Source organism: Lissotriton vulgaris, chromosome 3_1 (genome assembly GCF_964263255.1).
Source record: "Lissotriton vulgaris chromosome 3_1, aLisVul1.2, whole genome shotgun sequence".
Taxonomy (NCBI): domain Eukaryota; kingdom Metazoa; phylum Chordata; class Amphibia; order Caudata; family Salamandridae; genus Lissotriton; species Lissotriton vulgaris.
This window is the reverse complement of record NC_141689.1, coordinates 1,378,882,193-1,378,910,012: the sequence shown is the minus strand read 5'-3', so window position 1 is coordinate 1,378,910,012 and position 27,820 is coordinate 1,378,882,193. Positions and strand designations below refer to the sequence as shown.

The following is a 27,820-nucleotide window of genomic DNA, read 5'->3' as shown; positions in this document are numbered from 1 at the left end:
GGCGGAATGATGCGGTCAATATTTCACGGTATTCATGGTGCTTACAGGGAGGGGAATGGGAAAAGGCAAATGAACGCCGCTTAGGTACATTAATTTTGCTAATTTCCACAGTCGCCACTTTTACCATAAGCTAGTTCATTTCCTAATTAACGGGGGTACATATAAACATGTATGGTTGATGAAAACTTATCAATACTAGCAGATTGCATATAACCATGAGCAGTCGATGTGATTGGCAGAATGCAATACATAGAGATTTACATTTGTTGGGTTACTACAAGCCTAGGGTGCGGCATACTACACAGTATAAATGCTTCTGACTTTCTACAGCTCTAAAGGTGACCGACAAACATTTTGAAAACAATACCAAGTGGTTGAGGGAGGAATTCAGTCCAACATATCTTCGTCACAGTGTCTTTTTAGCAGCGAGCCATCACTGGTAGGCTCTCGTCCGTATCTTTCCGTTGGCGCTGTTGAGCACCGGCGGTGGAGCTATAGGTCCAGCTCGGATCTATCCTTACACGTTGCAGGGTGCGGTCAGTCCTCTGCTGTTAGACCACAGTCCTGTTCCCTAACCAATCCTTTTGGTGGTGCCTTATGCTCGGCACCTATATTTCTTTTACTTCCGTTTGCAAACCTCATTTCCACCTAAATGCTGTTTCTTCTTTCTGAGTCAAAAAGTCATGTGGAAAAAGAGGGGGTGTTGGATAGTCGAAGGAAGAGAGGGCGGAGTGGGATCAGATCTTTTCGGACACTGGACCAAGGGAGCAAAGGATAACGAGCAGGCAGGCCCATCAATCGGGCCCAAAAAGGGGGCGAGACGTCAGGCACACGTGGGTTAGCAGACTGAGGGCTTCAGGGCAGCCCGCCAACTTTTCATTTTCCACGTTTGAGATTGCTGTCTCGTCCCGTATCTTGTTGCTCTGCAGCTCCACCTTTGGTCGAGGTCACATGTGTCTCAAGATCTGCAGCCAGGCTGTACGTCACGTCCGACCCTTCTCCTCCGGTGATCGTATATCTTTGAATAGGTACAAAACAAGCTTTAGACAGACCCTCCAGGATATCGCGATTTCGCGCGAAATCAGCACTTTTGAAAAAATGCCGCGATTTTTGCAAAAGTGCCCGCGAAATCGGCACTTTTGTGGAAATCGCGGCATTTTGACAAAAGCCGCTATATCCTGGGGGGTCTGGCTCTTTGTGCCTAAACCATATAGTAAGCAATAAATCGCCCCAGGAGGTTTTCATAAATCAGAGGTAGCTCTGGCTACTGAAGAGGCCGGTCTACGCTTGCCACTTGCCCTGTACACCCGCATTCCCTCCCGCACACACTCACAGACAAACATATCATGTATGGGTCAATATTTCGACGCTCAAACACTGCGGAGATACATTTCCAGGCAGCAGTTTCCATCCAATGACATTGCGCCAATATTCCCCGACTTCGATCCGGAGGCCTGAATGGAATAAGCTGGTGTTTCTTCTCACCACGCCTGCCAGAGGACGGCTGTGCGTGTCACAGAAATGAAACCCACAACCGTCTCCGAGGGAGTGTGTCAGCAGAAGGGCTGCGATGTTCAGGGAATTAAACAATAAAGGGCATCTTTGCAGAAAAAATCCCGGTGCAATAGTGGCATAAACAACGGCTTCAGTTCCCGTTTACAACAGCCTTTCAGAAATATCGATTATAGCTACAGAAGGACAACACACGCCACGCTCTCACTGACCCTAGCAATGTTGCTGATAAACATCCTTCAAGCTTGTGGCAAGGAGGGTGGCGGCAACAGCTGTTGTAACCAGTGGCGGAAGTGAACCACATAAATGTGTTGCATCCATTTATTTCATTTACAATTTGTTGCACTAATTTGGAGCCCGCTTAACCCGGCATAGTAGTTAACTGCCTGGTTACCCTGTGGTTACAGACAGAGAAAGAAACGTCACGTTGTAACATCAAAAAAAAAACCTCTTTCCACGTACACAGAAGACACATACCGTGTGCTCCTGTGATCAATAGCCCCCACCCCCAGCCAGTCGATCGGAGTGAGGGGGGCAGGAGAAGCTGAAAGCAGACGCTGGGCAGAATTAGAATAACATAACATACCAATTAGCAAGTCAAAGGCTGCTGGCGCCAACAAAACAGCTGCTAAGTCGCCTCATCATGACACGATTGAGCTCCATCAGCGTTTTGCATGTCGGGATTCTGAGCTCATCCTTTTATTTAAAAAAAACTACAAGTCCCAGAATTCCGTTTCTTGAATTCTTAAGAGTCAGGGCTGACTGAACATGTAAAAAAATAATTTCTTGAAAAAAACGCATCTTGTGCAGTTAATTCTGTCATTTTTCGTCTTCCAAAAATTCCCAATATATGCAAGTAGGAGTTCAGGAGGTTTTAACAAAAAGTAACCCCTAAACCAGAGCTTTACCACTACATTGTGGACATTCATTTCGTGTAACTGTCAAGCTGTAGGAAAAGGGAATTACTTACACCCACAATCAAGAGTGTTTCTATGGAGGAATGCTTACATTAGTATACATACACAGCTTCATGTTGTTAAATAACTAAGAAAACGAAGATATCTATGTTTGTTGTAGGAAAAATGGCCAAATAAAATGCCGCAAAATTGCCGCTAAATTTCCATATTTGTACCGCTAAATTTCCATTTTTGTGCCGCTAAATTTGCGAATCCATGCCGCTATATCCTGGGGGGTCTGTTTAGAGAACTGGCAGGAGAAGACATTTATGCATGTGAACTCCTCCTTCAATCCTACGCACTTGGGAGATACGTTCATTGATCACAGTCAGAAGTCTATTACCATGCAGTGTATATGTCGACATTCCTACTGAGTTCATGCCAATTTTATTCATCGTCTATTCATGACACAAATGGAGAGAAATCAGACTCCTATCAACTGTGCATTTCATCAAATTCAACATTTCGGAACCTCCAGCGGAGGCTTGTCTTTCTAACCCGAGCCTTAACAGTCTGACATTTCCCTTCAGAGCTGGTTAATCCTTTTCAAACAGGGCGGGGGTGCTATCATCGAGAGAGGGGGGGGGGGGGAAACAGACTTTCATCGAAGAGCGACAGTTAATCAAGGCCATCAGTTATACTTCGGGGGTAGCTGATATGGAGCAGGGGTCAATGGGAGAAGCGGGAACGCTTTGGACATTCGCGCTTGAGTGCAGAGGGGTGGGGCAATTTGGGCATTGGGGATCAATCTGGACATTGGGGCTTGTATATCTAACGAACTGAAAAATAGGATGCCATTGACATATAGTCCCCCTATAAAAGGGCCAGATTAGGGGACATCAGCCGTCTTACCTGTCCCTTCCTTCTTAACCAATTCAAGTTCTTTCATTTTTGCAGAAAGGAGAGGTAGTAATATGGCGAGCTGCAATCATTTTTTAGTCTCTGTCAATTTTTGCTGAACACCTTTGCGTTCAATAAGTATCCAATTAGGCTGGTGCCGGCAGGGCACAATTCTACCACAAAAAGGAAGAGGCAATAGAGGGGGGGTGGCTCTCATAGAGAGTGGGAGTCGTACCACATTCTAAACGAGCCATTCGGTACACGTATGACATGTAGAAAGGTAGAGAGAGAGAGATAGAGAGAGAGAGAGAGAGAAACGTGTACGGTAATAGGTCATTTCGTGCGCTCACGACACAGAACGGCAGGGGTCAGGTAACACGGAAACGCAAACAGAGGGAAGACATAAACCCGTACATTTCATACACACAAACTCAGACAAGGGAAGACAGTACGTGTGTTACAAAGAATTCACGACAAAACATAGAACAGTTATTGGCCAAAAAGATCTCTTTCTGCATGCTGCGCATCTTTAGTATCCTATTTATCTACGTTCTGAGCTCTTTTTACCTTTTTCTCCTTTTCCTTTCGTTTGCCATTTTTGCGAGTGTTCTCGGTTGCTAATACTTACACCTCGGTCAGTTGGTCAGGAATTAACCTGGTCGGGCTACTACTCACGGTGGGATCTTCAAATCATTTTTCCTTTTCTCCCTTTGGCGAAAAGGTTCTCCAGGCTGAGGCAACGGAGGGCATTAATCGGGCGAACAGTCGGACAGCTTAGCTATATCTATACGGGTGCGAGAAGGAGATGGTACACGATCTTAAAACATTAACAACATTCCTAATTTTCCAGACGGGCGGTGCTTAGGCAAACCTTACCCCGGAACTTTCCTTGTCCTTTCCCTATCTAGTTAAACGTCATAGTAGCACTATCTGGCGTGCTGGTTCGAGTCATAATCTGTCATATCGTACTAACTTGTCGAGTATCTACGTCAGTCCATCCTTCCAATCACTAGGGTCTGAGGGAGGAACAGTCATGTCTAAGCAAGGGGCTACATCTTACAAAGCTCGTCATGTATAAGCACTATGCTCAAATTCCCTACTCCCCCGTCCGTCGGTCGTTCGGTCATCACTCCTCCGAACTTCTCCTCCAAACTTCAGCCGATGTTCCGACGTGACCTGCAGATGGGAGGAGAAAGAAAAGGGTGGGGGCAACATTCAAACCACATCAGCGCGCATAAATCCGAAAATGTTTTTACTTACCACATACTCGACCTATCTCCACGGGGTGCATTCTCTACCATCTCGGCGTTTAAGCCCAGAGGGACCAGTAGTGTTAGAAACATAATAATTGGCGTTCTGCGTATCCGCATGAATCCCTCGAGCGTGGTCTTTTAAATCATGCGCAAGGGTGGTGGTCAGGTGGCATTTCTTCGGTATCGCTTAAGGGCATCTAAAACGTTTTTCCTGTTGCCTGTGGCATATAATGTAACAGCTTAAGTATCGGGCCTTTTTAACCTTCAACCTTAATCATGCTGCATGTATTTTACTTATATCGGTGACAGTAGCCATACATTTCGAAACTCATCAATCCAAACGCTACAATTATATTTGCCTGTTCAAAAAACCCTTTAATAAAAAATGTTGGCGCACAAATACGGGCCTACAACCCAGTGGGCCGGCTACGGAGCAGACTGGAACTGTGCATAAGAGGAACGAAGTCGGTGGCCATTTATTTCATAATATAAAGTGCAGCAGTGTAATAAAATCGTATCGAAATTCATTGGGAGCAAGCATCATAAATGTCGAAAATTCGAACTTTCAATAACCATGGGTTTCAAACTTTACATCATCTCGTTGTCCAACTATTCACTCAGTACCTATCGCGCATCAATCAATTGAAAAATCACGTAACCAGTATTCATCTTATGCTGAATTCTTTGTTGAAATACATGATCAATACCCATCTCATATCTGTTCATTATCCATCCACATAATTAGTACCCACCCCATATCAGTTCATTGTCCCAACAAATAATCAATATCTATCTAATATCAAATCCTTTTCTGTACACATTATCGATATCCATCTTATCCACTTTCATTGTCCAAAAACTACATACATATCTCAGAACATCAAAGCTTGAGCAATCAGGGTACAACAAAGAGCTGAAAGTTTCATTTGTATCGGCGCCATTTTGGGCAAGGTCAGGCAAGTCCCAGTATAGTCAGATTGTCTCCACTGACTCGTGGTTGGACCAGAACCTTCTTTTGGCAGTTCAAAAAGTTTTTCGTAATAGGGTAACGGACTAGCGATATGAGCCAAAAGTGGGGAGGGATGCAACAATCTTTCCTACCGGGTCATTCCGGTGTTCCACCGGAACTGAACAAATCTGTATCTTTGCAGGATTCTTAGTCATTTCCAAACTGAGGCTGGCGCCGGCAGGAGTGCGCCGACGTCTTGTGGCTCCATCGTAGGACGGGGGCGGGGGGCGCCTCGTGGAGAGGTCGGCCCCCCCCCCCCCGGCTCTTTTAGAATCTTCAAGGTCGGGGAGCGCAGGCATGCGCCAGTTCTGGGCAGAAAAACCCACGTTTTTGATATGGACCCTCTTTGAGCAGGAGCGTTGGGGTGTCGCTGGAAGCCTCTACCTGGAGGGGGGTGGGGGAGGCTCGTTCGCGCCGCCTCCCCTTTCCAGCGACCCCGGGCCGTTTCTCGGCTCCACCACTTTGGTATGGCCGTACCAGGCAATGAAGATGGGGGGGGGGGTCGGAGGCAGCAAGACATCCCCCCCTTTTTGTGACCTGCAAGGAGCGGCCAGACCAGGCGAGACTACCTGCAACTCTCAAGTGTTGCCGCTGAAGGGGCTACCTGCAACTCTCTTGTGTTATCGCCGCAGGGCGCTGCCAACCTCGGCTCCGGTTTCGTTTTTCTGACGGCCGGAGCAGGCGATAGAGAGGGGGGGGGGGGGGTCGGTGGCTGAGGCAAGACATCCCCCCCGTGGCCCCCAGGGCAGAAGGAAAGAAGGGAATGGGGAGACCATAACAACCTTCGGGCCGTCCGCCCCACAGCCTCCCCTTCCGATGGCGGCCAGCCGAGCCCTGCTCTACACGCGCTGAGGCCTCGCCTTCCGGATGGGCGTAACCGCGGACCTGTTGCACTTCGGGAGCTTCCGGAATGGGGGTAGGTATCTGCTGATTTGTATCTATTTTCATGTTACCGTTATTTGGGCGTGGCGGGCGGTGGGACAGACATGCTTTGGATAGCGAGGGGGCGGCGGGGCCTAGCTACCTTGTGGCTGTCTTGGCGTCAAGCTTGGCTTCTTTCGTCATTTTATAAATCTTATTACGGACTATTTCTAACGTTTTCTTATTTTTAATGAAGTCGGAAACTCATCAGTGGGCTACTGGCTTAGCTCGACTTCTTTTCCTTCCTTTTCTTGTGTGTGTTTCATGCTAAAGTTTCTGTTAACAGGATTCGGTGATCACATCATATTTTATATGTCCTTTTATCAGGGATACCCTCCGGTTGAACCGGATGATCTACCTCCAATAAATGGTCCGGGTGGAAACTAGTTTACCAATCAGTGGGGAGAAGATAGGCATGACGGATTACAACGGGGACAAAAGTCTGCACTACCTATCTTATCACGGCGGGCAAAGACTAGACAGAATATTTCTATTCTTCGTTGTTTGCAGGCGGTGAATACCTCAAAAAGAAGCAATATCGAACAGTCAATGTTCGGTCAATCAAACAATTAATGGGGAGAATGAGTAGGTACGACGTGTTAAAGGTTTGCGTTACCTACCCTTTCGCTACCTGCAAAAGAGAGAGAACCTGTTCTTCCCCGTTTGTAGGCAGAGAATCTCCAGAGAACAATCCGCGAACAACAGTTCGGGCCACAATCAATCAATGGGGAGAATAAGTAGGTACGACGAGTTAAAGGTTTGCGTTACCTACCCTTTCGCTACCTGCAAAGAGAGAACGTGTTCTTTCCCTGTTTGCAGACAGCGAATCTCCAAGAACAACAGAGCAACCAATCAATGAGCAATATCAGTATTTAAATACCGATTCCAATACAAACAAACAATCAGATGGATAAAGCCATCCTACCAATTAGACGTAACAGGCGTCTCCTACTTAACCTTACCCGGACCGGACCATATGGACAGTTCTTCGTCTTCCCCTTTCCAGCGCCCGATCGTTCTCTTACTCCATGATTTTACCGCAGCAGTCCTGTGGGATCCCAGTCAAAACAGTAGGTCACTCGAGAGAGGTCCGTTCGGAATCGGTGAAGTTCATTCAATCAGCAGCCGGACGAGGGTCCTCTCAAGGCAGGTATACTCCGATCGTTTAGATGTTCACCCCATCGTCTGGACCTCTCTTACCGGACCTTATGTCGCTGATGGGCCCCACGTGGGGCGCCAATTGTGGAAAGTCAGCCCAATTTACTACCGATGCCCAGGCTGCTGGCGCAAGACGCCTCTTAGTTCCCATTCTGAATAGTTACCAAATAAAGAGACGGGCGCTGGAAGCAGGAACACAAGATCAGAGTTTTATTACTCATGAGGAGAGCCTGTCATTTCGGACAAGAAACACAGTGTCTTTCGGGAGGTGCTCTAACAAGTTCTCCGAGACATCGCCTTTTATACATCACAAACATTCCTTATTACAATAATACCATTGTGAAGCAAGGAAAAGACATCCCCGACCCCTCCCCATTCTAGCGCAATCCAACACGTGGCTACAGTACAGGTCCTCACACCATACAATGGGAGGGGGCTATTGCTCAGCTGAGTGTTCCGCTGATTTCTTTGGAATGTGTGCGCCTGATCGATTCTCGGAGGGGTGGGGAGGTCGTGATCAATAGTAGCTCTTTTGAAGAGGGACGAGTGCATACAGTGGTGGGCAATGAACTGTATCCTCAGGCGAAAGAGATGACCAGTGGTCCGTGCGGACAATCGGGCTCAGTGGAGGGGTCATCAAGGGAGGGGTATTCATAGGAAGAAGGGAGATGATGGTCAGGCACGAGGGGTGATGCCCAGGGACGGAGTCGCACAGAGAGAGAGGTCTTATGACCCGTACATGAGAGAACGGGGGCAGTCAGGTACAGCTGGGGGGGTTATGTCAGCCGAGGCGAAGGATGCTTCTTCAAGAGGAAATGGGGCGTTTGCGTTGGTCAAGCAGGAGGGTTGCTTTTCAGAGCAGGGCCGCGCAGAGGGAGGGGATTTTATGGTCTATGCATGTGAGAGGGGGGGGGTTCAAATACGCGCAGGAGGGAAGCCGGGGATGCCAATGAGCGGGCAAAAAGGCCATGGTGCCTAAAATGGCTGTCATGTACATATGGGCAGGGGCTTTTACTGGCGGAATGATGCGGTCAATATTTCACGGTATTCATGGTGCTTACAGGGAGGGGAATGGGAAAAGGCAAATGAACGCCGCTTAGGTACATTAATTTTGCTAATTTCCACAGGGGGACATTCCACCTTCAGATTAGACAGGGTTGTAAATACTTGCGAGCCACTGGGGTTCCCAGCAATCAGCGCTGAGACGCAATCTCGGGATTGGTGTTAACATTAAACAGCTCTCTATTTAAAACGCCTTTAAAAAGTGGACATTCCACAGCTTGCTTTCCGAGGCCACAGTGGACCCTTAAGCATCCAGTACCACAGCATTAACAAAAGGCGCGCGCGCATCACGCTAAAAGTGAACATGTACCCAGAAGCTTCTTACTATATTTAGGTTTGTCCACCGACCATTTTCGAGATCTGTATTTTCCTTCGAAAACAATGAAACCAACGTAGACTGTCATGTAATGCTATACTTCTGTAGCTGATATACACCATAATGCAACTATATATATATTATAATAAATTTAACTTTAGAGGCACCTTAACACTTCTACTTGTGACGAAAAATCTGGCGTCCGTAGTTCGGGAAGTAGAGGCGCTGGAAGAGCGTGTAGGATGAGAAACGGGAAAACACTTCACCAGCACACATGCGCAGACCACACAAAGATCCTGCAATCAGAGAAAAGAAAGTTGCGAGCTTCATTGTGAGACTGTACGCGCGACTCCGATGACAGCGCTTGCGCACAAATTAAGGTAATGGCATATGCACAGGTACGAGTTGCGTTTGGGAGTTCACGCGCGTGCGTAGTTATCCAGTTTGGCTTTTGAGCTTGCGCGCTGTTCTCAGTTGGTGCACGAGCTTCTGTACCCGCTCTTTGGTTGGCTCAGAGCGGTGGCGAGCGCGCTGGAGAGAGGGAGAAAGGAGCGCAAGAGCCCAAGGCAATGGTGGCGGCAGAAGAGCGAGGGAGGCGGCGTATATAGTGCGGACTTAACCTGAAGGTGTCAGGGCGCTTCACAATAGGAAAAGTAGTGATACATGAAGCAAAAATTACAAGTGAGCATGTTACAAAAGCAAACGCTACGTTACATGAGGCAATAGTGACAATTGTGCAAGTATCAATAAACAAAATACAAGAGGTAGCAAACAATATGTTACTAGAGGAAACAAGCTTCTCTGCATTGCTGTGTGGGGGGGTGGGCGGGGGTGTGATGAGCGAGACACGCGTGCTGGAGAGGCAGGGGGTGGGATGACTGGGCAGCTGAATGCAGCGTGCACAAAGTGAAGAGCCAATGAAAGCTCTTGAAAAATATGCCCGTGGGGAGAATGCACAATGGGAGAGAGGCTGTGGGCTGCGTGTTGGTGTGCTGGAGAGGGAGGGGGTGTGATGAGCGAGAGGCGCGCGCTGGAGAGGGAGGGGGTGGGAGGACTGGGCAGCTGAATGCAGCGTGCACAAAGTGAAGAGCCAATGAAAGCTCTTGAAAAATATGCCAGTGGGGAGAATGCACAATGGGAGAGAGGCTGTGGGCTGCGTGTTGGTGTGCTGGAGAGGGAGGGAGTGTGATGAGCGAGAGGCGCGCGCTGGAGAGGGAGGGGGTGGGAGGACTGGGCAGCTGAATGCAGCGTGCACAAAGTGAAGTGCCAATGAAAGCTCTTGAAAAAAAGGGCCGTGGGGGGAATTGTGTTCACATGAACTGTACTAAATCCGCAATGGTTTAAGAGCTTGTTTTGCCTACTATACTCTTGTCTATTTATCTCTGCCGGATGGAATAGTCGAGACCTAAAAAGGGGGCTTGGGGGCCCCCCCCCAAAAAAACAACAAAACGAGTGGGTTTAAAAAAAAAAAGAAAACTTACATAAAAAACGCATCTGTGCGTTCAAGGAAAGAGCCTCCCCAACGACGTGGCGTGTACGTCATTATAGAAGTCCTTTTTAGGTCGAGGACCGTAGGCTACGCTTGCGCAGTTCGGTCCGAAGATTTAATGTTTTTTATAAATGTAAATGTAAGGGGGCTTGAACCCGCCCCTCTTCGCCATTGCCTGGCCTCGTAAATGCTGGCCAGCCATTGGAGGAGATGGGCGTCACTCCCTGTAAGCCCCGTCTTTTTCGGCTTTGGGGGCGTGTTTTCTTTGCTTTCTTTCTCACCGTGATGTCATCCGTCACTCAACAGTAAACACCCGACATTCCGAAAATGTCGGAGCTTTGCGGCAGCCATTTCTGCCCGACCGCGTCTGGCACTTGCATCCATCCGTTGCTTCGTTGGCCATTCTCCCCAGAAGAACCTTTAAGCTCCAAGATAACTTCATTTTAAGTTAAATTTGAATAGTCGTTTTTCAAACTTATGCGACCTACAGGCATTTTTTCCACTGATTTAATCACAATTAGGTTTCGCACAGTGTCACAAATGAAACATGGAATGTCACACAAACAATCGCAAAGTCGCACAAAAGCAATCTGAAACATGGCAACTATGAGATTACGTGATTTGCCTACAATCACAAGACGCTGTGCCGACGCCAAAACGCAAGTCTGGCTTCCCAGTTCCAAAATCAGCAGCTTTGGTCGTACCGCCACATCCTCTCCAGAAAGCTGCATGGGTATTAAAACACAACAATCATGGTCCACATGGACCCGTAAAACTCCGGTCCCTGGTGCCACTGCACCTAGCTACGCCCCAGTGGTGAGGCGGTCAAGCTACGTAACATAACAATCTGTCACGTCAGAAAGCTGCGCATACTTTAAGAATCAAAGCACATCTGCGCGCCGATATGCTGCGCGAGGAGGCGTCCTAATCAGAACGCCAGTGTTTCCTGCCTTGATTACTTTGGGCCGCTATATGCAGATATTCTCGCGAGGGTTCGGATGGGTGTTTCGAAGCCTGCGCTGAATGGGAACTTTGTGCGGGAGCGAGGGGCGAGGAGCTATCCTAGCATGAGACATCTGCAGTTAAGCAGCAGACGTTCCCAGAGCCTGGCGCTGCGTCTGCTGCCTTAATCGCACTCATTTGACGGCTCTCCCCAGTGTAATGCAGCTGCCGCGTATCAGATCCCTGCAGACGCTGGAAGCTGAAGGTGAAGGCAAGAAAAGCTTTGACATTTCGTCAGGGGGATGACAGGACAAAATGGTCCGCTGTAAACAATGGTTTGAGCCGGGTAATTTGATGCATCGAGTTTCCTAAGCTTCTCCAGATGCCGAACTCGGCTTGGGATGCGAGATAAGGGCAGGGCATTTATTCAGTGAATGGAGCACGGCCTTGTGTAGCCGAGGAAAGGGAGCCATCTCTATGCAAATGCGGGGCATAATCTACTCTTGGACCTGCTGTTTCCTTCCCTTTCCCAGGGCAGGCCTGGCCTAAAGGGCACTCTGGGAGGGCTGGACTGACAGGTCAGTGTGTGGCTGTTTGGGAGTGTGTTTTACGGTCTGGTAGGTCCGTTTTCACACTCGATTTCCATGATATTACCACAGACCTTGCTTGTAGCAAGCACCGATATATAAAGCCCACTTGCCTTGTAAAACACCTATACATGTCTACGCTAGTTAAAAACTACCCACGTTCAATATTGCCGCGATTTGCAAATGTGGGTCACTTTTTTAAGCAATCTGATTCGCTAATGGTGGTGTGTGGGGAAGGGGGCACTTTTATTCTGATGCCCAGCTTATTTTCTGTCACAGTCCGACTTGCCCGTTCCCCCAACAGTTATGAGCTGTCAACATTACATTGTAACATATCTGCATCACCTTGAGAATTGACAGGATTAGAAATGCTAATTCAGTGCAGGTATAACATCAAATCACCATTACTCCTTCCCTGCAAACAATGCCAAACAGCATCAGAAAACAGGGAGGTTATTACAATCTGCAAGACAGTCACACACATTTTAAGAATAATGATGTTTGCCCTAAGTGGCTAAAGATATGCCTAGATGTGGGTCCCATGCGCACTTTGCCACTGGATTTAAACTAGCCTCGCTGATGATGGGGTGACCCCCTGGCTGTGCTTGCTCCCCTGCCCCCTTGCTGTGCTTGCTCTCCTGCCCCCTGGCTGTGCTTGCTCTCCTGCCCCCTGGTTGTGCTTGCTCTCCTGCCACCTGGTTCGTTGTGCTTGCTCTCCTGCCCCCTCCTTGCTTGTGTTTGCTCTCCTGCCCCTGCCCCCTCATTGCTTGTGCTTGCTCTCCTGCCCCTGCGTGTGGGTGCTTATGCAATAGGTCCCGTATATTAAAACGATTAAGCTATTGGCAATGTAAATGACAATGCCATTTATTTATGATATTAAAAAAAAAAAAACGTCATGAGCAATGCCAATAGCTCTACCTTTATTAATGCCGAGACCATTGCATTGTAAATGCTTGTTTAATTTTTCTAGTTGTTTTTTTACGCTTGTTTCCGTGGTTGGTGGAAGTAAGGGCTGCTGGTGAAAGGTGTGCAGGTGTCAGGTAAGAATCTAATCTTTATTCTTAAAAAAGTATTATTTAAGCGCACTTTAAATTAAATGCATTTTTAAATGTAAGTAAATCTGTTGTTTTTGATTGTTTTATACATCGATCTTTTGCTTTGTTCTGCAGTTTTCTCTATTTTGTTTAGCCTATCACTATCATTATGTACATTTCAATGACATATGTGCCTAAGGGACGTTAGATGTTTCGTAACATTTTTTTGCGGTGTATAATCCTGCATTCTAAAATTCTGCGTGGTAAAGCCACTTGCGAAGTAAAATTGGAGTGGTAATGCCATGTGTGGTACTTGTTAGCATTGTATAATCATATATCAATGTTCAGAACATTTGGCGTTTAGGAAGCGGCTTAAAACTTTTCTGTTTCAATATTAATACTTTTTGGTTCCCCCCCTGACTGTGCTTGTGGTGTTCCTAGTATTTATAAAGGAAACAAGCGTATATAGACCACAATTTGCTGATAGCGAGCTGTGCGCTATCGGCAAATCGACATCTTCTAAGCCACTCGCGGATTAGTCATTCAACTGACCGCACTCCCACAGACGGCGCCATTGTACACGCCGAGCCTCGGAAATAATTATTTCAAGGAACTAAACGCGATGCAACCGTCGCATCACGTACCGCGCTAAATGCACTCTGCACGGAAGCGTAGCCCTGGCTGTGCCCTCTAATGTCAACGAATCGGAAACTCAACTTCCCTGACGCCTCGTTATAAATAACGGGGCTCCATAACTGCACCACAAATCGTGTGGTTTGATGCCATCCTCTAATTACTACTCCGGCCAACCTGAATTGAACCCCCCACTTCAATTACAAGTGGCGTCTAAAAAGTCACATTCAGGCAAAATCATTCTCCAAGTCCTGAAGAGGATCCCCTTATAAATTGAGCGTGGGATCGAAACGTCGACTTGTTTGAGTAACCATACATTTTACCCCATTCCATTATTGTATGTATGGTTAACTCCAGGACACACTGCCAATTTAAATTTATGACAGTGGCCTGCAAGCTCACCCTGTTTGCCTGATATCTCTTTCACTCTTTGACCTTCTTACTTTCCTCTTTTGTACGGTACAGGACTGTGCCCTACTGTAACCTTAATGTTTGGTTGTGATTTGTACTCTTACCTTAAACGATTTATTTGATCATTAAAAATTCCCTGTCCGGCTGGACAAGGGACTGTAAAATATATAGTAGCCCATTGTGGTCTATATAAATTTGTTTACCTTTATTTTCTTATGCCGAGGACCGCTTGTTTCCTTTATAAATACTTGATACCTATGGTCCCGAGCTACCTACTGGGTTCCCCTTGTCTTTTCTAATGTGGTGTTCATAGGGCGCAGAGATACTCCTCCGGGAGACGATTAAAGCGCGATATAAACCCGCAAATAAATAAATAAATATTACCGCATGGGACCGACGTCTGGGACTGATTTGCTTATGGCTGGGTTCAAACTGAAGTGGCATGGAGTGCAAAATAATGATGGACTGGGAATCGACCTCGAATAACTGCAAGTGGCTGATATTAATTCAAGCATTTCATCCATCACTTTTTGTATACTTTCCCAATACAAGGCTTCAACACTCCAAAACCTCGAGAGCATCAGCAAAGTACACGATGTGGGCACACAACTGTGTGCCTGATTTGGTTCTTAAAATTTCCGGTCATTCTTTTTCATACCTTACAGCGACTGTCAAAACGAGCTCTCCAACCGCATATGAATTAACAACACTCCAGCACTACGTTAAGCGGACGGAGAAATGGAAGCAGGACTCGGGAGCACATAATGTGCGTGAAAGATCGGGCGCCATCTTAGAAATAAGACAGGTATACATTGACAGCAAAGTCAAGATTGCTATCCAATGCAAGAGGAAAATCCCACTTAGTTTTGTAAACTATGGCATGGGGGGGGGGGGGGGGTGGTAAACGTAGGTGATCAAAGCTGAAGATGTAAATCGTTGCACTTCAGTAGTGCTTCCTTCTTAAAATACACGCAGTTGTTTTCGTAACGAAAAAAAGTGAAAGTCGTGGAGAACTCTCGCATCTGATTACTATATGCGGGGGAGCTAATACTGTTCCACGCCTTACCACATGGTCAATCTGTTTGTGATTCGAATTTTGCCACAGGTGTTGGCTCTATAACCGAACAATACCCCATTCAACGATGGCTGACTTCTTAACTTACTTTACAGCAAGGCAAAACAACTATTAATGTACAAGTGGAACATCACCTGCATAACACACAAAAGAGAGAGAGTGTGTTAGATATTTGTGTCACAAACGGGGAAACCCGAAAGGTGCAAATTAGAAATTGTCGCTAATATATTCACGTGGGCTCAAGGTTCTAAATATTTCACTGAACACTCACACGGGTGCACAAACCAGTGATGCCAATAGATATCGCCCCGAATTTCGGCGAGGTCTTCCAATCCCAGCAACAACATTAGATTGAGCAAAGGTTGATTACTATTAAAAAATTGGCTGCCTAAAATCCGGGATGTGTCTTTTATGTCTATCCCGGTATGCTCTGCTCTATCGCACGCTGACCCCGGAAGGAAATAAACGAAAGTGGGCGTGTTCTTCTGCAGGAGGCGGCTGAAGGGTTTGTTGCCCAGGAGAGCCCTGGTCTGACTGTTGCGCGCGCTCTGAGTGACTTGTCCTGGAAGCTAAGGCGGCGCGCGGTACTTCCATTTGCACGTGAGAGCAGCAGACAGAACCCAGCGGACCTCCTGTGTTTTCGCATACCTGCAGTTGAGAGCAGTAATCATGTCCCGTAGACGGCATGCCGAGGACAGTGACGGTGAGTAGCGGCACCGAGTTCAATAGCGATGGTCGCTGCCCGAGTTAGACAAATATATCTGGTAGCGGACTTCTAACCACTCGAAGAGCGCCCCTTCTTAGGCGCTTGTTGCTTCTCTTGCTGCGCAGAGCCCTCGCTGTCTCACCAACCCTTACTGCCCTTTCCAGCACAGCCCTCTTACCTACTCCCATTTTCTTGCGAGCCCTCACTGTCTTCCTTCTTATCCAAGCCTTCGCTGCCCCTCGGATGCTTGCAGCTCCCACAACCATCTCCTTACCTCCACTTTTGTTTGTGGATCACTCACTGCATCCCATTAGCTTGTAGAGGTCTCACTGCCGTCCCGCCCCCTTGCTGTCCTTACTGGGTCTTCGTGATCCTCATTTGCCTTGCCCCCCCCCCCCCCCCCTTCCCCCCACTGATCTTTGTTTCAAATATCTGTTATGGCTCTTAACACTGAACGAGTGTCGCTCCGAGACTGGGATTACATAGGGACCTTTAGAGGCTCTAAACACGTAAGATTTTGGTGCCCCATATATTTCTAATTCAAAAAATAATCAATGACTTGTAAACTAACATTTTATTATTTCACAATGAAATAAAACTTCGAGTAAGACGGATAACGTTTGTTTTTGTATAAATCCACTTTATAGGTTCAGCTGCACCATTTGCAAGTTTGCATTATATGGTCCATGGTAAATCTGGCAATTGAAAATGTCTGTGGTGTCCCTTTTCCCTTGATGCCCTAAACACATGCTTAATCCAGCCCTGCGCACACGCATTCAGAATATTTTAGAAGAGAATGGTGCATGTGTACCTGTCCTGAGCATATTGAGCTGTGCTGATCCAAAATACAGTGATATTATGGGTATTGCTACTTCTCAATCCATGGAACACCCAAGAATCAACACAAACAGTAGGCAAGTCTCCCTGTTTCAGCAGCAGGGCTTTCAGGATGCTGACATGGAGTATCGTCTAAGTGAGAATTTGTGTCAGAACTCAAGTATTCATTTGTTTATCCACCTATACAGTACTCTGAGACTTGAGCACATTCCAGATATGTCTGTAATCTACTTGTCAGTCATTCCTTAACTGTACATACTCTGTTAGCGCTGAAAGTTTGTTTTGTTTACGCTTCTGGATATGTTCAGTAGAGAATGAAATATTGCACTTGCGTCCTTCTATGAGTAAAGAAAGCTTGCTTTCCTGCTGACATGCCTGTTCTGTGAGGAAGTAAAGCTTGCTTTGCTGCTGCCCGAATTTGACCTGTTCTATAATTGCAAAAGGTTGTACTCTTTCTGTCCAAGGTGTACCTGCCCTATACTGGAATGTTCCCACTGCTGCTGCCCCAATTTATGAAAAAGCAAATTATGTTGTGAGTGCATTTGCGTAAAATGATCAGTCAGAAACTTTCTTTTGTAGAACCGGAGGCAAAACGTAGCAGCGGTTCTCTGACCCAAAAACCTTGGGTTCACTCCTGGCTTCCCAGCTTTTCCAAACGGTGTCACTGTGAGCAATTCGTTTTCTTCATGGTTTCTCCTCTATCATTGTCCTCCCATTTGAGAGCACCATGAAATAATACCGGTTAAGGGAGTGCGTTTTACAAAAATCTATCTTGAATATTGTTTAGTCGACCATAATCTTGTTCAGCATATAACAATATAGTTTTATAGAGGAGAAACAATAACTCTGACTTCCCTCCTTAGCCATTAATACAATTGCCTTTAGGAGTGTGGTTCGTTAATTCTAATCCGAATCACGGGCTCTGACCTTTACTGCCTCACACACACTACCCTTTTCCACTGTTAATTAGCCGGAAGACGATTGGGTGTGTGGCAGATGGTATTAAGGCCTATGCACATCCTCTTTTCAACTGCAAATGTGGGTTGACGGCTTCACCAATGGTGCTTTCTAGGACTCATTTATGGAGTAGGGCCTTAGGAATTTTGCACTCCCTTCCCAAACCCCCATATTCTTGACGCTGATTAAGATGCTCTGTGATCCATGGACTGTTTCCTAATATATTTTGTGAGACACTTATAGTACCGAGGAAAAAGCCTGAGCCTTGGGGTTATATTCAAACGTTGAAACATGTGGGGAAAAAAGAAGCTGGTCATTTTGCTATACTCTCATGTTTGTAATGGTGTGGTAAGGAGGCACAAGTAAAACCTTTTTAGTTAGCCACACACTTTTCATGTAGGCCTGACAGTTTAACAAGGGGTGAACATACATTTTGACATAAGGAACATCGTCTCACCCAAGCTAGAGAATTCCTAACTAGGAGACCACAACAAGTAAGAACAATACTCTCTGATACTTCTTAGGGCTAGGTGTGGAACCGATTGATTAGGCATACCTCACTAGATAGTTGAGGGTTCATCATGCTATAATATATGAAACTATGGTAATTACATAGGAGGTTTGTCTGTTCTATTAGTTTTGTACTTGTATAGTTTGTATCTGCATTTAAATCCTACAACAGTTCTTTAATGCCCCTCTGTCCCTCTTTAGTGTGTTAGCTACCTTTGTTGCCCCGATCTTGTATGTGAGAGAGAATAGTGTGATGTTCTTTCATTGACTGCCACCTGTCCCTCACTTGTTTATTGTAGGGAAAGTTGCACTGCTGCTTTTCATGTTTTACCTTAATTGTGTTGTGAAGCGCAGTATAAAACATCACAAAGGGAAAATGATTTGCATTGCCGGTGCTTGCTTTTATTATGATAGGATTGAAAGCGTGAAGCCTCAGACCATGTAAGCACATTTACTTTTGGTTTTACGTGTGAAACAAAAAGATTTTGAAATGGCTGGACAAGATTTTAAATGTCTTAAACATGAGTGAATAGTGATTCCGTGTCATGTATAACACCTTCAGTCACTTCTGGCATTTTACCCAACAGCACTTTGACAAGTGGGATTTTGAGTCCTTAATGAAAATGTTGAAAGCGAAATTAAAACCCCACAATGAAGCATGATGTTTGAAAAATCATGATTGGCTGATGGTATCATATGCTGTGGTGCCACTTGGCAAACTTGCGAAATGCAAAATAATACTTAGAGCTTGACTTTTTGCCTTTTTAGGTCTCGCCTGGCGTTAGCAGTGCACACATGCGCTGCTCTCGCCATGCAAGGGCCTTTTGGAATCAATACAGATTCCAGATGTGCATGTGGACAGACAGCACAAAAGATGTGCACGCAGGGACTGGATGCTTTACTTGCGGCGGGAGACGAACGCACTATATTTTTCAGACTGGCGACAGCTTGTCTTCTCTTCGCTCCTCCCCTCCTCCTTTCTCTGGTCGCGCTGGCAGACGTAGTTCAAGAACCCGTGTGCACAAAGAGACCACTACTGCCTTGTGTTTTGACACTTCTTTGTTCGCTGGCGGTGTCCTTGCTGCGTGTGTGCTGAGAGCCACCAGTCACGGGGAGCTTGTTTATCCCTGCCTTTTCCTTCTATAACAGTTTGTGTCTCTTTCTCCTTGTTTCTCAGTTTTCTGCCTTGCTCTTTCTTGATCTGGGTCACAGTCAGATGATGGAAAAACAAGACCCGGTCCTCACCACCTGCAACAAACTGCACAAGTTAAGCGCTGGCTTACGGATTGTCTGTTAAAGCTTTATTGGTTCTGTGGTAGAAGTGACTGCGGTAGCAGTTGACCTGTATACCTTGTCACGACGATAACGTTTGATTTGAGTTTTCTGTAAGTACGACTCGAGTATACTTTGTATTTGGTGTTGGAATATTGGTGGTTAACACATTTAGTTAGCATCTCTTGGGCTCTGGTGTTAACGATACCTCAACCGCTTGCGATATGGTCCTCATGACTTTTACCCAGTATTCCATGATCTTTGTACATTGCCACACAGTGTGATAGAACATGCCCTCCTCCCCACATTGTCGCAGGCTGTATGGGTGCAATATCGTCCCTATTTTATGTAGGGTGTGCCTAGTATAGTATATTCTGTGTAGAATTTTAAGCTGTACAAGCTTGAGTCTTGAGGGTATTCCCACTTCCCGCGGGGATGCCAGCGCTTCCTGCCTCTCTGAATCCTCTAATTCGCCCATGTCCTGAGACCACCTGTCTCTGAGTGTCATGTGTGGGTCAGGTAAATTGTTTACCAATTTTCGGTAGGTAAGGGAAGTCGCCCGCTTATGCATACAGTCCGTCAGCAGCCTATCCTCTAAGGGGGTGGCCTCCGGCACCTCCGTGCCGGATGGTAAGACTGCCTGCAGCGCATGCTTCATCTGTATGTACCTAAAGATTTCAGAGGGCGCCATGTCGTACTGTGTTTGAAGATGCTCAAATGTAATCACCTCCCCTTTATGCCACATGTCACCCACCGTAGAGATGCCAATTCCGACCCACTGAGTTAACCCCTTGTAATTCTTAAGATTGCCCAGTCGCTGTGTGTCCCACAGTGGGGTAAGTTGGGTTAATATTCCCCTCCAGCCTAATTTAATGTGTACCTTCTGCCATATGTTGACCGTCTGTCTTGTGGGCCAGATAATAGCTGGGACTCGTTTTTTGTTATAAAGTGCTGACATCATGCCTTCAACCCCCATTCCGTGCCTATCTGCCTTGAACGCGGGGTCCGTCTGCGGAGCGTGTATCCATTGGTTGATTACCTTCAACTGGGCTGCCCAGTAGTATAGCCGTATGTCTGGGAGTGCTATGCGGCCATCGTACCACCCCATTACCAATTTGCGCTGTGCTATGCGTGCAGGTTTATTTGCCCCACAACAGCCGGAGACCTGAGCCGCTATCTTCCTGAAGTATGCAGGTGGCACTGGGAACAGAGTATTCTCAAGTGCATACAGGAATCTAGGGAGCGCCATCATTTTAAAAAGTGCTGCCTTCCCCAGCAGCGTGAAGGGCAGCACGCTCCAATGAATCGCATCCCTTTTTAAATGCTCCGGGGGGGGGGGGCATGAGATTTCTTTTAATAAATTTGCCAGGATCGGCGGTGATATAAATGCCCAGGTATTTAAAGGCCTCCTCCAAAATCTGCAGCGGACAGTCCCGTGGAAGGTGAGGTGGTGGGCTACAGAGTACAAACCGTACCAACTTGGACCACTTTATGGTGTATCCCGACCAAAGAGGGCGAGAATATTTGGGAGTACCAGAATGGATCGTCTAGGGGAGGCCAGGTATATTAGGACATCGTCCGCGTATGAGATGCGGTCTTCCCACCCTTCCGTCCACCTTATACCCCGGATCATTGGTTCCCATCTGATCCATTCCATTAACGGCTCCAAAACCTGGGCAAAGAGCAGCGGCGATAGGGGGCAGCCATGACGCTTGCCCCGAGTCAATGGAAATTCATGGGAGATATGACCATTAGCTGTCGCATGCGCTAGTTGTTTTGTATATAAGAGACGTACCCATGCACAGAACTTTAGGCCAAAGCCCAAGTGCTTCGTACTGCGAACAAGAAGGGCAATTCAACCACATTGAACGCCATACGGGGCGTCCAATGACAGGAGAACGGCTGGCTCTTGAAGATATGGCATACGGGCCATCACTCCGTACAGACGCCGCAGGTTCAGTGCCGTATTTCTGTTTGGCATCAACCCAGACTGGTCCGGGTGTATTGGGGTTGTGAGGTGCGGGGTTAGTCTGATCGCTAGGAGTTTTGCCAAGATTTTGGCCTCTGCATTAATTAAGGATATGGGGCGATATGAGGCACACTCTGCCGGGGGTTTCCCTGGCTTTAGGATAGTCACCACCGTGGCTAGTTGCTTATCCAGCAGGAGCTCACCTGTTTGTAAACTGTCGTTTTATAAAGTTCTATGGGTATACCATTAGGGCCTACCGCCTTCCTTGATTGTAAGGATCCGATCGCCATCTAAAGCTCGTTGACCGTAAGGTCAGCCTCCAGCTCAAGGGACGTCTCTGGTGGGAATTTGGGCATTGTAATATCTTTTATATAGGTCAAAGCTTCTTCCACGGACTTCTCCGATAGCGAGACGTAAACTTGATGTGTTGCGCCAACATGCTTACTATTGCACGGGGGTCCGTCACCAAGAGGTCATCCCCCCTGTTCTGAGCTTTGCTATCCATTTCTTGTCACTCTCCTTTTTATCAAGCCACGCCAAAAGATTCCCGGCTTTATCGCCGGACTCATATCTTATGTTGCGTAGCCAAGAGTTTTTTCTTTGTCATCTCCCTGGGGTATTCCCTATGTTGTTGTTGTTGTTGTTGTTGTTGTTGTTTAAGGCGCAAGACGTGGGCAGTGTCAGGAGTTGGGTTATGGGAGTGCCGGGTTTCGGTGCTGTGCAGCTCTGATTCTATGGTATTGAGCTCCTGCTGCTTTTCTCGCCTATGACCCGTAATGGAAGCGATGGCCTGCCCCCTCAGAACGGTCTTATAAGCCTCCCAAAGGGTGGTTGAGGAGTGGACCGACAAAACGTTTTCCTGGAAGTAGTGTTGTTGTGTCCATGGCTTTCATAATGTTGGGAACCCGCAAATAACCAGGAAATATAGGAAATAGTTGCTTTCGCACCCTATGAGGATATGTGAATGTTAATAGCACCGGAGAGTGGTCAGAAATGCCTCTGGGTTTAATCTCTATCTTTTCCACTTGTCTCAGGCTATCCGGGGATGCAAAGAAATAGTCGATTCTGGACAAACTATTATGGACCCCGGAATGAAAAGTGAATTGTCACTCCAAGGGGTGTAGGTGCCTTCATATGTCAGTGAGCCCCAATGCGTCCGGAAAGCTCCCTAAACGGCACTATCCCCACCCAGCCCCCCGTCTGTTCCCTTGCAGGGTGGCGGTCCAAGGTCCCATCCACCATGGCAGTTAGGCAGTTCCTCTTCCGGGAGATGTAATGTAATGTAATGTAACCGGTTTTATAAAGCGCATGGTTACCCGGAGGCATCCCAGCGCTGCAATAGAATCCGGCTCGAAAGGGAGAAAGGAAAACAGAGGGTCACTTGGGGGAAAAGGAAGGTTTTCAGGAGCTTCCGGAAACGCGAATGGCAGGGTTCCGCACGCAGTTTCGAGGGGAGGGAGTTCCACAGTGAGGCCGCATTCACGGAGAAGCGGCGGCCTCCTGTCCGTGCCTTCTTGAATCTTGGCACTCTCGCCAGGCACTCGTTGTCGGAGCGCAAGGGCCTATTAGCCTTGTAGGGCATAACTAGACTTCATAATAGAGGGTCCCTTACCTTGAAGAAGTTTATGGGCGATACATAAAGATTTGAACTTAATCCTTTTGCGTATGGGGAGCCAGTGGAGCGATTTGAGTGCTGGTTTTGCTGATATCCTACCTGAGGTACCCATCAATAGCCTAGCTGCGGCATTTTGAGTCTGTTATAGTTTATTAATTGTGGCTTCAGGGGCCCCCCAAAAAATAGCATTGCTATAATCTAATCTGGACAAAACCAGTCCTTGTACTAGCAGCTTCCTAAAATGCTGCGGGAGGAGGGGAAGGAATTTCCGGGCAGACCGAAGAAGGCCAAAGCAGATTCCTGCCGTTTTATTTGCTTGTGTTTTGAACGAGAGATCCTGTTCCAACCAGACCCCTAAGATTTTAATTTCTTTTTTTGGGCTGGGAAGATCCCCCAGACAAGCAGGCCAGATGATGGTGGGTATTGAGGTCACCTTGTGACCTAATAGCATGATTTCGGTTTTCGACCCGTTCAGTTTAAGGGAGGAATCACACACCCAGGCATGTATTTTCGTCAAGCATGAACGAAGACTGTCCGGGCATTGATCAAGTTGAGAGAGTGAGATGACCAGTTTGGTGTTGTCTGCGTAACTTACAATTTTGATTCCAAACGGGACAACCACATCCTCCAGGGGGGGCCATATACACATTAAACAATGTGGGGCTTAAAGACGAGCCCTGCGGCACGCCACACTGGAGGGGGATTGAGGCAGATCGTGAATTGCCTTCCCAAACTTGAAAGGTGCGATTTATTCAGGTATGATGTTAACCATTCCAGGGCGGACCCCCTTACTCCCACCTCAGCCAGGCGCTGGATTAGGACACAGTGATTAACCGTATCAAAGGCTGCACTCGGATCCAGGAGGATCACTGCCACTGATCCTCCCGAATCCAAGATGCACCTTGCCTCCTCGATGACGGAGAGGAGGGCCGTATCCGTGCCCTGGCCTGGGCGGAATCCGGTTTGAGAGCTCCGCAGTAGCTCATTAAACTCCAAAAAGTGGGAGAGTTGGTAATTCACAAGTCTTTCTCTGATCTTACCGAGTCCTGGGAGTAATGAAATCAGCCTAAAATTTGCCATCTCCAGTGGGTCAAGATGCGGTTTCTTTAAAAGGGCCTTCACAATGGCCCCTTTCCAGCTGGGCGGAACAATGCCCTGGGAAAGTGAGGTGTTAATAAGCTCAGTTGCCGGTGTAGCAATGGTAGTGGCAATCTGTTTGAGAAACCACATAGGGACAGGGTAACTAGGGGAACCGCTTTTCATAACGGCTAGGACTTCAAGAAATTCCTCAACTGAGACTGGATTGAAAGCATTGAGCTGAGGGCCCAAGGCAGGGAGCAGGCTACCGGCATTTGCATGGCTGTCCGCTTGAGGCAGGGTAGTTAAGATGTTTTTAATTTTTGAGTCGAAATAGTTGGCAAGTTTATTACATTTGGCTCCTGACATGTCTTGAGACAATGGGGGATCAGGGACCTTTAGTAGTTCTTTGACAATCTGATAGGTTTCTCTGGTAGAATTAGAAGAACTTTTAATTCTTTTGTCAAAGAATACTGTCTTGGCGTTTCTGAGGGTGACTTTATACGCTCTAATAGCAGCACGGTATGTATCTTTATTTGCATTGTTCCAGTCTTTCCTCCAGGTGCGCTCGAGCTTCTTTCAACCTTTCCTTAATATTCTGAGCTCGGGTGTATACCAGGAGGCAGAGACTACTCTCCCAATTTTTTTTCCCAGTCTTTTTTTTTTTGGTCAAGACAAGGTCCAATGAGATTGTGAGCCAGTTTTTAAGGTTGGTGTCAGCTACCACGGGGTCCGGATCATGGGGAGGTATGAAATGTTCAAGTTCAATTTTCAACGGAGAGCTTTAGACCAAGCCCTCTCAAAAGTGCATGTACTAGGGGTTTGTGGTGTTTCGAACTCGCCCTGCCAGGAGAAAGGGACCAAAAAATGATCTGACCTGGGGAGGGGAAAGGGGGGGCTAGCCTGAAATGACTGAATATTGGTTAAAAACCGGGTCAAGAAGGTGGCCTTTATTATGTGTGGCACCCGTATTAACTAGTCGAAGCTCGTATGATCTAAAATCGAGTTGGAGGTCCTCCGCCACTATGTCTAGGGGGTCATTAAAGTGGAGATTGAGATCCCCCTAGAATGGTAAAATTGGGGGCGGAGGACGCCAGGACAGTAACTGTTTCCAGGAGAGAGTTAACAAAGTGGCTGGAGTTCCCTGGAGGGCGATACACTAAGAGGCCCATAAAAGAGGTGGTAGAAGATAATTGAAAGAAGTGGCAGCTTTCAGACTCCGAGATGCTGCCATCCTTCACTCTACAGACGAAATAATCTCTGTACAGTATGGCCAGGCCGCCCCCTCTACCAGAGGGCCTGGTCTGAGAATGAATTAAAAACCCCGGGGGGAGTGCACGGACAATGTCGGCCTCTGAGTTAGAGGTTAACCATGTTTCCCTAAGGAACAAGATAGCTAAGTCGTGGTCCTGTAGCATAAAATTGATCTCCAGAGAGTGCTTGGGGAGGGACCTACAGTTCAATAGGGCCATACACAAATGAGTGGAAGCTGGAGGATTATGATTTAATCCCCAAGAATGTGGGCTACAGAGACCACAATGAGTATATGTGTCTTCCTGCTTATGCCCATAGTGACAGAGCGTATTCTTGGGGGGGGTCTCAGTAGGAGAAGATCCTTCCGTGAGTAACAGATATGACCGTCAGCAGAAACGGGCATAAGTTCTGGCCCAAGGCCCGGCTGGGCATGGACGGGCACAGACTGGGTTGCCTCTGGCGGGCCCGCCGCGGCGCGGACGGGGAATGACGTTCATTTTATAGTGAGAGGGCCCCAAATCGGCCGTAGCACTAGAGCGCTGCCCTGCTCCTCACACAAGATGTCGTCCAATGTCTGCGCCTGGGGGGGAGAGGACCGTAAGCCTATCGAGCACTAAATCTGCTCAGAAATAATAGCAGAGGTCCCAAGAGGAGAGAGCAACCTAGAAGGTATAAATGCAGTCAAGTAAGAGTGTAGCAGTTGCACAGACAAATACGTGATTTTTAGAATGCGGCGATATTAAAAAAGCTGGAGCTACAATTCAGGATAAGTGCCCTAGCTCCCGGCTTCCGTCTCAGGAGCGCTAATTCTGGCAAATAGATCAAGGAGGAAGTAACTGAGAGCTGGAAGTGCAACTGTATGTAGGGCTGGGGGAATATAAACGGATACTATATTCATGGGATGTCCTTCCGATTGACCCACAATAGTCGCGAAACGGCCATTCGTGTCTGTCTTCGTTTTAAGTATTATAAGCGGCGATTGTTTGCGAACTAAGATACCCACGCCCCTGGAACCCGAGGAGAACTCCGAATGGGCCACCATCTAAAATCCCCATCGATCCAGTGCCTTGTGGGCGCTGTCAGTGAGATGTCTCCTGCAGTAGCGCCACCGCCGGGGAAAATTTTTTTAGAACACTGCAGGAACAGACCTCTTTTAATTTTGTCCCCTAAGCTGTGTACATTCCACGTAACTAATGAGGGGAGCTACCTGCATATTGCAGGATTGCTATTGAGCAGCTGTCTGCGGATCATGCGTTGCCATGACTGTTTGAGCATGCAGTTAGTATAACAGATTTACATGGATCGTGCCATGGCCGACCTGTGCCCGGAACAGTGTTATTTATGAGTGCCTGTGTGGTGTGCGCAAATAAGAAAAAACATAACCAAAATAACATTTCCCTTCCCTTCCCTCCTCCCCGCTAGACTGATTTAAAACTACCCGCCACCCCAACATTGCAGAGCGCTCAATACCCAGTCCCAGTAACAGTATTTGCGTTTTAGGGGTGAGGAGTCCGTGGAATGTCGCAGTCGCCCCCTCCTTGAAGACCAATTATCAACTGAGTCTTGCTGTGGTAAAAAACGGCCAGTCCCATTGCCTCCGGCCATAACCCGCCCCTTCATCGGGGCAAGACGGCCACAGCAATTAGGGAAAAGCTGGCGGCGTGCCCCTTACTTCTCTATGGGCAAACCACAAATGCATCTTAGGAAGGCCGTCAAGTTCCATGCATGCCAAGTTCCCTTTCTCACTCTTCAGCCTCCGATCTCTGCGTGTTGTCATCCTCCTGCTCCTGTCTACTATCCTTAGGGTCCCCTTCCTCCTGCCGCTGCTGCTGGCGCCTCTCGGATCATCTGGATCAATCTACTCGTCTCCACCCCTCGAGCCAGCCGTGGGCCCCTTCCGGCTTGTCGAAAAACCAAGTCTTGCTATCCGCAGCTTCGCAGGAAACAGCATGGAGTAAGGAAGTTCCCTGTTCCGGAGTTCTTTTTTAACCTCAAAAACTTCTACGACGTTTAGTAACCACAGCAGTGTAGTCCTGAAAAAAAGGATATCACAGAGTTCAGAATGCAAATCGGTGGGGCCGCTCTCGCCGTTTGCAGTATCGCATCCCTATCGCGGAAATAAAAAATGCGGCCAGGACAGGTCTGGGGGGCGCCCCAGGCTTGGGTTTGCCACCTGGCACCCTGTGCTCCCTTTCTACTGAGAAAAAGGTGGAGAGCCCTCTCGGTTGGAGACTTGTTTTTATAAGGTCTTCGACATAAAGGTCCATGGCCGGCCCCCTTCTCTTTCGGGAATGCCCGTGATTCGTACGTTGTTACAGTGGGGGCGTCCCTCCTGATCGTCCAGCTTCGCCGCCATGAATTTGTTTTCAGCTTCCAAGTGGCTAACTTTTTTAAGTAAATTAGCTGTGTCTTTGGACAAGGTTTT

At 47.4% G+C, this 27,820-nt stretch overlaps 2 protein-coding genes across 2 annotated transcripts in view; one reads left to right on the top strand and one right to left on the bottom strand.

Moving 5' to 3' along the window:
* Nucleotides 1-14,910, bottom strand: part of TSTD2 (thiosulfate sulfurtransferase like domain containing 2) — a 210,792-nt gene extending 195,882 nt beyond the window's left edge. The window contains exon 1 of the mRNA XM_086961849.1: nucleotides 14,782-14,910. The gene's annotated coding sequence lies outside the window, so the exon portion shown is untranslated. The remainder of the gene's footprint in view (nucleotides 1-14,781) is intronic.
* Nucleotides 14,911-15,665: 755 nt separating this feature from the next.
* NCBP1 (nuclear cap binding protein subunit 1) overlaps nucleotides 15,666-27,820 on the top strand; it is a 729,105-nt gene continuing 716,950 nt past the window's right edge. The window contains exon 1 of the mRNA XM_086961848.1: nucleotides 15,666-15,901. Coding sequence (XP_086817974.1) covers nucleotides 15,868-15,901 — 34 coding nt within the window. The 5' untranslated portion in view covers nucleotides 15,666-15,867. The remainder of the gene's footprint in view (nucleotides 15,902-27,820) is intronic.